General features: G+C 44.2%; 1 protein-coding gene across 3 annotated transcripts in view; it reads right to left on the bottom strand.

Moving 5' to 3' along the window:
* The window catches only part of MMP24 (matrix metallopeptidase 24), a 175,397-nt gene extending 165,159 nt beyond the window's left edge, over nucleotides 1-10,238 (bottom strand). For 2 of the 3 annotated variants that reach the window (XM_026656786.1, XM_026656787.1), the window contains exons 1-2: nucleotides 10,070-10,238; nucleotides 3,853-4,001 (exon numbers count right to left, since the gene is read on the bottom strand). In XM_026656786.1, coding sequence (XP_026512571.1) covers nucleotides 3,853-4,001; nucleotides 10,070-10,171 — 251 coding nt within the window. In that variant the 5' untranslated portion in view covers nucleotides 10,172-10,238. Of the gene's footprint in view, nucleotides 1-3,852; nucleotides 4,002-9,690; nucleotides 9,764-10,069 lie in introns of those variants that run through there. The other variant, XM_029912606.1, reaches the window with a different exon arrangement.

Raw genomic sequence — 10,238 nt, 5'->3', positions numbered from 1 at the left:
AAGTGAGGTTTTTACCCACGAAAGCTTATGCCCAAATAAATCTGTTAGTCTTTAAGGTGCCACCAGACTCCTTGTTGTTTTTGGTCTGTAGTCAAAGCAACCCAGTCCTCCAGGAAATGGAAAATCCTGCTCCAAGCAGAAGCTTATGTGGTCATTGTCATAAAAAGACTGAGAGCCACAGGATCCCTTTGTCAGCTTTTCTCCCAAGCCAAGGTTCCACAGCTTTCCTTTGGAGAGCTTGCTGTCAATGGCCTGAAACTGCTTCTTTTCTGTTTCTGGTAAATGTTCCACAAATGAATGGGGTTTCCCAAAATTAATGAAATCATATTTAGCCATGACAGCTTGGTTAGTTTGAGACTAACTGCAATATCACCGACCAATATGCCTCTCTCCCAAAGAGATCTAGCCTGCAAAGTTAGATCCCCATTTACACTTAACTCTGAAAAAAAATTAGGCTATGTCTACACTAGCACTTTTGTCAGTCAGGGGTGTGAAAAAACACACCCCTCACCAACAAAAGTTTCACCAACAAAAGCGCTGGCGTCAACAGGACACACTCTCACCAATATAGCTACTGCCTCTCGTTGGGGGTGGTTTAATTATGCCAGCAGGAGAGCTCACTCCCGCCAGCATATAGCGGCTACACAGGAGACGGTACAGCTGTGCTGCTGTAAGGTTTGCAGTGTAGACATAGCGTTAGTTGATAATCTGAAGTATCTTGTTCAAAGCCTCAACTTTAAGGTGCTCTTTAAGAGAGGAGTATTGCAGTAGATTTTAAGACTTCAAGGGGAGCTTTGAAGGCAATAGAATAGTTTGATTTTACAAGAGAACTAAGATTTGTATTACCTCTGTCAACAATAATTCTCCTTTACCTACCCAAGGTGGGGGACTGTGAGATGGGGCGAGACCTTATGAGGAGCAGTTTTGCTAATCTCAAGTGTTTAAAAATGAGTCAAACCAACCTCATGATTTTTGGGGTAACAAGAAGTTTGAGGTGGTTCTTTGCTTTCTGGTTTCTGAGCCTTAAGGTGGCACTTGCTTTATGTTCCCAAGCTTTTCCCCACAATTATGAAGGCTAGATAATTATTTTAAATTAAAGCTGAGATTCTCATGCAATATCTTGATTCTAGCAGCTTGAGCTTTAAGAAATACACCAAAAGTTGCAAGATTCTCAATAAAATCATGAGAACTGGCAACACCATGGGAGCATTACCAGAGAGACTGAAAGGATAGGCTTGTACCCGGCACATAAAGAAAAGAGCAGCCACTTTATAACCTTCTGTGGGCCTCTTGGAAACTGGAAAAGGAAAACGAAGCTTTACTTGGGGAAGGGGATGTGAATCACCCTGAATCTTCTCCCTGCTGCATGGAGACTGACTGCACAGAATGAGGAGAGGCCCAGGGCTGTTGCTGTTGGAAACAAATGACGCAATAATTTCCGAAGACCTGCAGGATGACCTGGCACTGAGGGCAAACAACTTAAGAACATAACGGCCATATTGGGCCAGACCAAAGATTCATCGAGCCCAGTATCCTGTCTTCCAACAGTGCCCAATGCCAGGTGCTTCAGAGGGAATAAACAGAAGAGGTAATCATCAAGTGATCCATCCCCTGTTGCCCATTCCCAGCTTCTGGCAAACAGATGCTAGGGACACCATTCCTGCTCATCCTGGCTAACAACATATCTCTGCATGGCACTTGCCTACTTGCTGGCTGGGAGGAGGGATCTCTTTCTCCTGGCTGCTTTTGGGGCGGGAGGTGGTCCTTGCTTTCCTCCATGATTCAGGGGGACTGACTACATTAACACAAACTAGGTAACTTTCAATTCACGCTAGCAGGGTCTACATTGGGCAGTTCACACACAATATTTTAGCAGGCCCTGCAAGTCACATCCTCATAGTCGGCAATGCAGGCAGGTCCGGGGAGAAATTTAGTTTAAAATATTTTTCAAATCTTGTGAAAAGTTCTGCTCCAAAGGGAGCCCTTAGGGTCTGCGGTCTGAGAGAGGCTTGAGACAGACAATTCTGGAGAGTTCTTCCTGGAGGGCGGCCCTAAACTCCTACATAGAGCAATGATCTGGTCTGTCTCCAGTTGCTATGGAGACAGGGAATGCCTCATGGTGAAGTCTGACGTGAAGGTGACAGAAGATGTAATTTGCTTAGTTGTCTGTACGGCATGCAGCACAACAGGGCCTTGATCTTTTACTGGGATCTCTAGACATCATAGTCATGCTTCAGCTCTGTGGCACCCCAATCCCATTCTTGCTTCCTGTGTTACTCTTATACCCCTTCCTGAAACTCCTATGTAAAGAGAACAAGTTCTGTCTCTTAAGGCTTCCTTATATTGTCTCACACTGGACAGCTCAAAATTAAAAAATTTATCTGCACAAAGTTCTGAATTACACAATTTCCCTTGTTTACTGTTATAGGCTTCTTGATTGCATAGAAAGTCTTTATTTTAGTCCCTAGTAAAAATTCTGTGCATTAACACAGTCAGTCACTGTCGAGTTGACAGACCTACAAGAGGAGGAGCAGGGGACCCAAATAAAAAAAATAGTCCTGGTTCTTCTTTGCCGAATAACATCTCAACAAAGCAATACAGATCTACACACAATATTGTGATCTACAATTCTGTTACTATTTGTTTTGTTTCCCTCTGTGATATTTAAGTGGTGTGCACACTCGTATCCAACCATAGATCTTTGGGGAGGTGCAAAAGATCTGGCAACACCCTTTGTAAAAATTCAGTGGGTTTTTCATGCTGAACCTCCTCCAGGAAGCCCACTATCCTCAGGTTGTTATCTCAAAAACCACCCTCCACATCTATACCTTAATATGCAAGGGTTTGTTTTCTCCTGTTTTGTTCCCAAGTGCTGGGACACCAGTGAGGAGGTGATTTTGTTTTCTCCCACTCATGCTGTGAGCCCTTCTAGAGTAATTTGCATAGGTCTATATGGCAGTCATGGAGGAAGGACTCTCAGCTAGACTGGAGCTTGGCAGTGAACAAGAATAAGAGAGGAGGTAGTTTGTAAGACGGCTGCCTCCCATTGAGATAGAGAGTGTAGTTTCCAAAGCCTGCTGGAAAGGGACAGGCTTATTTTTGTCAGACAGCGTTCATTACATGTGGGCTATGGCATAGATTAAGTGCGCGGGGGTGTGGGGGGGGGGGGTGGAAGCAGAAGACACTCAGGATTCTGTTACAAATCTAGAAAAGTATATTTTTTACATTAAGATCCCACATACAAGTTAAATAAATTACACAACTTCCCATAAGAGATTCACAGGAAATATCCCTTTGTAAACTCTCCTAGAAAGGATAGAAAAGCTCCTGATTGTGGCCCTCAGGCTTCCAACTCTGCAAACTGGAATAAGCTAAGTTAGAATTTAGAGTGAATGTAAGCCCATGAGGCTGGAGCAGGCTTCTGCATAGATTCATCTCCCAAACTGAGGCAAATCTCAACTCAGACCATAGGTGAATCAGAATACTCCACCTGACTCAAAATGGAGTCTCGAAGCAGCTAACATTGTGACTTCTCTGAAATCCAAGAGAACTCCAACAATACCTATTAATTCAGGACAAAGGCCTCTAACAAGAGAAAAAGCACAACCCTGCAAAACACACCCTGCAGTTGGTTTCTACCTTCCCATTCCTCCTTGGGACTTAAAGGATTTTAGTACAGAGGATAGATATTTTCTCTAGATTCTAGATTTTTTCTAGATTCCCCTGGGGAATCCTATTTCAAGCAAACATCTGTCACATATAACTATTTAATCACAGAGGATTTTGGCACAGAGAATGTTATATTAAGATATGTCTAGAAGATAAACACAAAATAACCTTTGTAAATCTTACTCAATAGTTGTCTGATCCAACATTCCTGTTACTGGGATCCCATAAAATTGTTGCATAGTGGCAACTGCAGACTGCATAGCTTTTCCTGAGTGCAGGGCAGACATTCGGCTTTCAGAGGGAAGCAAATAGCCGTATGCTTTTAGCCAACTCTGAAAAACATGAGAAATAGAAAGCATTAATTATAATGTAGTCAGTTTTGAAGTTTATATATAAAAAAATTGTTCCTTTAAAGTATTGGAAACATTTTTATGACACCACTGAATTGTAGAAATTCATTGCCTCTTTTCCTCTTCATTTTTTCTTGTTTTGGCTGAAGATAGTGAATTTGTGTCATGAGAGTAATGGGTTAATTGCACTCGTTAAAACCCAACTATTTTGAGGGCAAGCACTATGCAAACTTTCCATTAGTGATGGTGAATTATTCATTATGAATAATATTTGTTGCAAATTTAGCCCCTTAGCACACAAGTGACTTGTTAGCATGTCTTGCTTGCTATGGATACATTGGTAGCAACTCCTTAGCTAAAGATGCATTGTGATTTGCACTTAAAGCAAAAGTAACAACCGTCTTGACACTTCAGTGACTAGATTTAAGGTAACATTTTCTAAAGCATCTGTGACGGTGTACTCCATAGGACTTTATGGAAATATGCTTATGAATGTACATATGACATAACTGGAATATGTTTTATGCTACATATGCCATGAAACATATCTAGGTAAAGGTTATGATCTACTAATCTATTCCTCCTATTTGTATGCATGTGTCATTTTTGTGTTCGAAGTTATGAATATTGGCTGTGTACTTGCTTGATTTCTAAGTAGCCTTAGTAAAGCATTTGGTCACCTTCTTGAGAAAGGAATGTGCAAGTTAAGTGCCCAATCAAGAAGCACTTAATGGACAATGGATCTTGGAAGGCTCCAATCCACATAAGTAGTCTACTTGAGGACGTTCAAGGCAGCACGTGAACCATGGCTGCTAGATGTAAGCTCTGAGTCATGCATGGACATGTGATTTGCCCATGTGACTCCAAAACTCCATCTTGCAGCTGAACTTTGCATAGGAGAGAGAAGGGGGTCTCCACACACAAGAGAAAGTCTATTTAAACCCCTGGGAGACCCCCTCCATTTTGTCTTCAGTTGGCTTAAGAGATAGCCTCTCCACCCCCAAGGATACCTGAGAGAAACTGGAACAAAGGACAGGAACTACAGGGGGTGCAAGTGATTGCTGGACCCAGACTAGAAGGAGACTAGTCTGTAAAAGGGAGATTACTGGAATTCCTCAGAGGGTGAGATTTTATCAGTATTCAATTTTCTTACTGTATTAGACTCAGACTTGCATGTTCTATTTTATTTTGCTTGGTAATTCACTTTGTTCTATCTGCTGTTATTTGGAACCACTTAATTCCTACTTTCTGTACTTAATAAAATCACTTGTTACTGATTAATTAACCCAGAGTATGCATTAATACCCGTGGCGGGGGAGCCAAACAGCTGTGCATCTCTATCAGTGTTATAGAGGGCGAACAATTTATGAGTTTACCCTGTATAAGCTTTATCCAGGGTAAAACGGATTTATTTGGGGTTTGGACCCCATTGGGAGTTGAGCATCTGAGTGTTAAAGACAGGAACACTTCTCAAGTTGCTTTCAGTTAAGTCTGCAGCTTTGGGGCAGGTGGTTCAGATCCTGGGTCTGTGTTGGAGCAGACTGGCATGTCTGGCTCAGCAAGACAGGGTGCTGGAGTCCCAAGCTGGCAGGGAAAGCAGGGGCAGAAGTAGTCTTGGCACATCAGTTGGCAGTTCCCAAGGGGGTTTCTGTGATCCAACCCGTCACAGCATCTAAGTGACACTGTGCTTTACATGGGCCAGTTTCTCAAAGCTAAAAGTAATTAACAAAATTGGCATAGAAAAAAATTAAATAGAAAAAGTGTGAACAAACATAGGGAGTTGTTTAAGAACACTTTAGTAGATGTTCTTAGAGTCAGTTTCTCCATCATGATTTTTTTTTTTTTTTTTACTTCAGTTAAAAACCATCTTGGGCTAAGACAGAATATGAAAGCTGCAGACTGATAACAAATGGAAAAAAGGGGAGGCAAATATGAATATAAAATACAAGTTAAGAAATGTAGGAAATTGATAAGGCCTGCTAAAGATTTAAAGGAAGTGTCCAGGGCCAATAGGATAAAGAAGAATTTTGTTTTAAATACATCAGGAACAAAAGGAGTCCTGACAATGGTATAGATGGCAAAGCGGACAATGACGCAGAAAAGACAAGTGTTCAATAAATATTTCTCTTCCGTATTTGGAATAAAGTTGATATATCTCCTTATGGACAAAATACTTTCTATTCCAACTAAAACTAAGGAAGATACTAAACTTTTAAAGGCCCCCAACTCTCACTTACACTAAGGACCTGTCATGCAACAGAAACATTCTCTGTACTGAGAATTTTCTATGTGCAGAGGACTTTCCAGTTGGTGCAGAGAAGGGATAAGGACTCTACGCCCAGCCCTGCCCCTAGCCCCAGTGTTGGGGCATGGCTGCAGTGCACTACAGTATGGCTATTCACTGCTTCCTAGAGGCCATAAGAAGCAGAGTGCAAATTTGTCCTACCTATCAGCCAGTAGACACTTCACCTGTCTCCTGCAAGAATGGCACATCCCCACTATCTTTACCCCACATACTGAATCGCTGAAACAGTAACCAGCATAGGTGCCAACTCCATGGTACTCCAGAGATCAAGCACCCATGGGAAAAAAAATAGGAGGTGCTCAGCACCCACCAGCCACAACCGTTTGGTGGCCCCACCAAACAGCTGTTCAGCAGCTGGTGGGAGGCGCTCAGGGGAGGGCAGAGAGCAACAAGCAGTGGGCCTCAGGGGAAGGGGTGGAGTGGGGGCAGGACTTTGGGTGGAGCACCCACCGGGAACAATAAGTCAGCATCTGTGGTCCCCATCTCTTCATCCTGTCACCCTCTGAAATAAAGCTCACCAACCCAACCCCATTACTAAAGGCCCCCAGCTTACCCTACTCCACACTGACCTTACTCTGATGATGCAAGAACACCCTTGCCCCAATCTCCTCTGCAGAGATTCAGTCCTTCCTGAACAGCCCCAGTGAGGGGTCCCTAAACATTCTCCAGACTATACAGCTCCCAGATGCCACCAGCTTACATTGTGCCAACCTACATAATAACATTATATTCCCCCAACCCAAGTCAGACAAGCAACTTCATCCTGAACTCTCTACCCACCATGATATAACACACTCCCAAGCTTCCCTAAAGCCTTGAACTACTGGCAACTGTATCCCAAGAACTCCCTTCAATGTTTCACAATGCAGGGAATCACACCTTGCTCCACCATCTATGACATTGTCTATGGTCTTGCTCTCTCCCAGCCTTAAAAAAAAACAAAAACCAAAAAAAACCACCCCACCCACCTTCCCCCCCCCCCCCCCCCCATAGTGGCATCCCTTGTCTCTTCCAGCCTGTGCCAACCAGGAACCCTGGTTTCCCATATCCTGTGCTCAATACCCAGCAGGCATCTCCCATTCCACACCAATCCCTTTCAACACTGTAGGAACATGCAGTTCTCCCATCCTGTACTGGTTTATTCTCCCCATACAAATACAGAGGCATATGCACCATTCCACATCCCTCAATGGGTGTCATTTTATAACCCTACAACCTACCCCAACACCAGCCTCCATCTCAACACAGGAGACCCTGCTCTACTCCCTGCTGCTGCAGGCTCCAGCCCCATATATACATTCCCCCTCCACCCAACAAACAGCACAGTGTGGGGATATCCATCTTCTCCACACCACAGAATGACCAAGCCCCGAAACTCAGGAAAGGTTCTTGCCCAATTCCCATCACATTATATTCAGTTCTATATAGGTTTACAGCATGATTTCAAAAAGCACACAAGACCCAGATTTCTACTCCAGCACCCCTCTCTGTACACTGACCTGCAATGCTATTACAAGTACACCAAACCTGTATGGTCCCATTAAAAGCCAAAGAGATCTGCTGTGATGCAAGTACTTTCCAAGTCTTCCCCAAACCATAAAGAATGTCCACAGACTACAGCAAACACTGGTGGATAAAGACGAGGTAGGAGACAATCAGGGAGAATGCAGTCACAGACCATAACGGGGGCCGGGAAGAAAAAGCTCTTAGTCTGTAACTGAGGGAACACCTAATGGCTTCAATGAAAACAGAGGGGAGAAACAGCCAATAATTGACAAAAAGGGACATGCCTAGGGTGACCAGATGTCCCGATTTTATAGGGACAGTCCGTGTTTTTGGGTCTTTTTCTTATATAGGCTCCTATTACCCCCCATCTCCGTCACGATTTTTCACATTTGCTGTCTGGTCACCCTAGACATGCCTGTAAATCAATGGAGTAGTGAGAGATTAGGGTGCTTTTATTATTATTTACTGCTTACGTTGTGGCAACACTAGAGATCCTTTATTTATTATACTGGGCACTGCACAAACAGCTAACTGAAGAGATGGTCCCTAGCCCAGAGAGCTACATAAAATTGAATCTAAGATGAAAGATCACAGGTAGATACAAACAAAGGAGGCTAATACAAGAAAATAAGACAAGTATGATCAACATGATAAGCAGCTGTTTGAGCACAGCAGTTTTTTCTTGACTTTTTTGTAGTTTTCCTGGCAAAGATGAGCTTTAAGGACAGAATTAAAAGAGGCTAATAGGTGACTTTGTGGATATTTTATGAAGAAGTTCTTCCTCACGAGCATACAGGGCCAGAATGGGAGAAAGTGCAAAAAAACTCTTCTTCCACCTAGTCCCCTAAATAAGCAATCAGATGTTCAAAAGAGTGCAAAGTGTCAGGAGCTACTAACTTCAACTGTGTGTGCTGGGCACTTGAAAAATTGTCCTCTCATTAGCAAAATGTTTGGGGGAGGGGGCGCGAAAGGTTTCAGAGTGGTAGCCGTGTTAGTCTGTATCAGCAAAAACAACGAGGAGTCCTTGTGGCACCTTAGAGACTAACAAATTTATTTGGGCATAAGCTTTTGTGGGCTAAAACCCACTTCACGAAAGCTTATACCCAAATAAATTTGTTAGTCTCTAAGGTGCCACAAGGACTCCTCGTTTTTGCAAAAAACAGTTATCCTCTGTTCTATGCAATGTTGGTCCAACAAAAGACATTACTTCACCCACCTTGTCTCTCTAGCTATTCTCTGAAACAGTGGCTCAAGTTTCCAGACCACTGTACCTCTTTCAAGAGTCGGCTTTGTCTTGCATACCCCCAAGTTTCACCTCACTTAGAAACTACTTGCTTACAAAATCAGATAAAAATATAAAAGTGTCACAACACAGTTACTGAAAAATTGCTGACTTTCTTCTTTTTGCCATATAATTATAAAATAAAGCAATTGGAATATAAATAGTGTACTTACATTTCAGTGTATAGTATATAGAGCAGTATAAACAAGTCATTGTCCGCATGAAATGTTAGTTTGTACTGACTTTGCTAGTGCTTTTCGTGTAGCCTGTTGTAAATCTAGGCAAATATCTAGAGGAGTTGATGTACCTCCTGGAAGACTTCTGTGTACTCCCAGCAATGCACATACCCCTGGTTGAGAACCACTGCTCTAAAATACATTCTCCTATACCCACATATCCTTTGAACCTACAAAAATAGAGAAATGCAAATATTTCCCATGGACAATGAAAGCAGTAATGACCTATAATACTTAACTAGCTGAGAAATTACCCCCAATTCCTCACATTCTGTGCTAAAATACCTTCAAGCTACTACCTGCACAAAGTAAATCACATGGGGGGGGGGTGAAAAAAATCACCTTTTTTCCCATTAATTCTTTCTCCATTTCTTCCCATGAAGGAAACACCAACTTTTCCAGAGCAGATTCAAAAATGTTGACAGAGCCCATTAGCCACCGCAGTTCCCGGACCCCCGGGCACAGAACCGCCCAGCCAGTGCCCCCACTAGCGCCTACTGGCATCATAGCAACACCCCCATCCTGTCCCCCAGACGGGCGAGGGAGGGGGGCGCGACAGGGGCCAGCGCCCCCCCCCCCCCCGGGGGCTAAGTCCCCCCGCCGAGGGACGGGGGCGCCGGTTCCCCCCGGGGCGCACTCTCCCCCGGCCGGCGAGGGGCAGCGCCGCTCCCTGCTCCCTCACGCCGCTCGATGGCCTCAGGCCCGCTCGGTCAGCACCTACCCGGCCGCTGCTGGCTTCGGCGGCGGCCCAGCGCAGGGCGCAGAGCGCGGCCAGCAGGGAGCAGCAGGCCCTGGCTAGGTCCCAGCGGAGCCTCCGCTCCATGGCAGCTCCGGGGAGCAGGGGCCGTCACGGCTCGGGCCACGCCGAGGGGCCACCGCACCTGCCGGGC

Source organism: Terrapene carolina, unplaced genomic scaffold (assembly GCF_002925995.2).
Source record: "Terrapene carolina triunguis isolate 2854851 unplaced genomic scaffold, T_m_triunguis-2.0 Scaffold233, whole genome shotgun sequence".
NCBI classification, from domain to species: domain Eukaryota; kingdom Metazoa; phylum Chordata; order Testudines; family Emydidae; genus Terrapene; species Terrapene triunguis.
The sequence above is the reverse complement of the archived record's forward strand: the minus strand, read 5'-3'. Positions and strand labels throughout refer to the sequence as shown.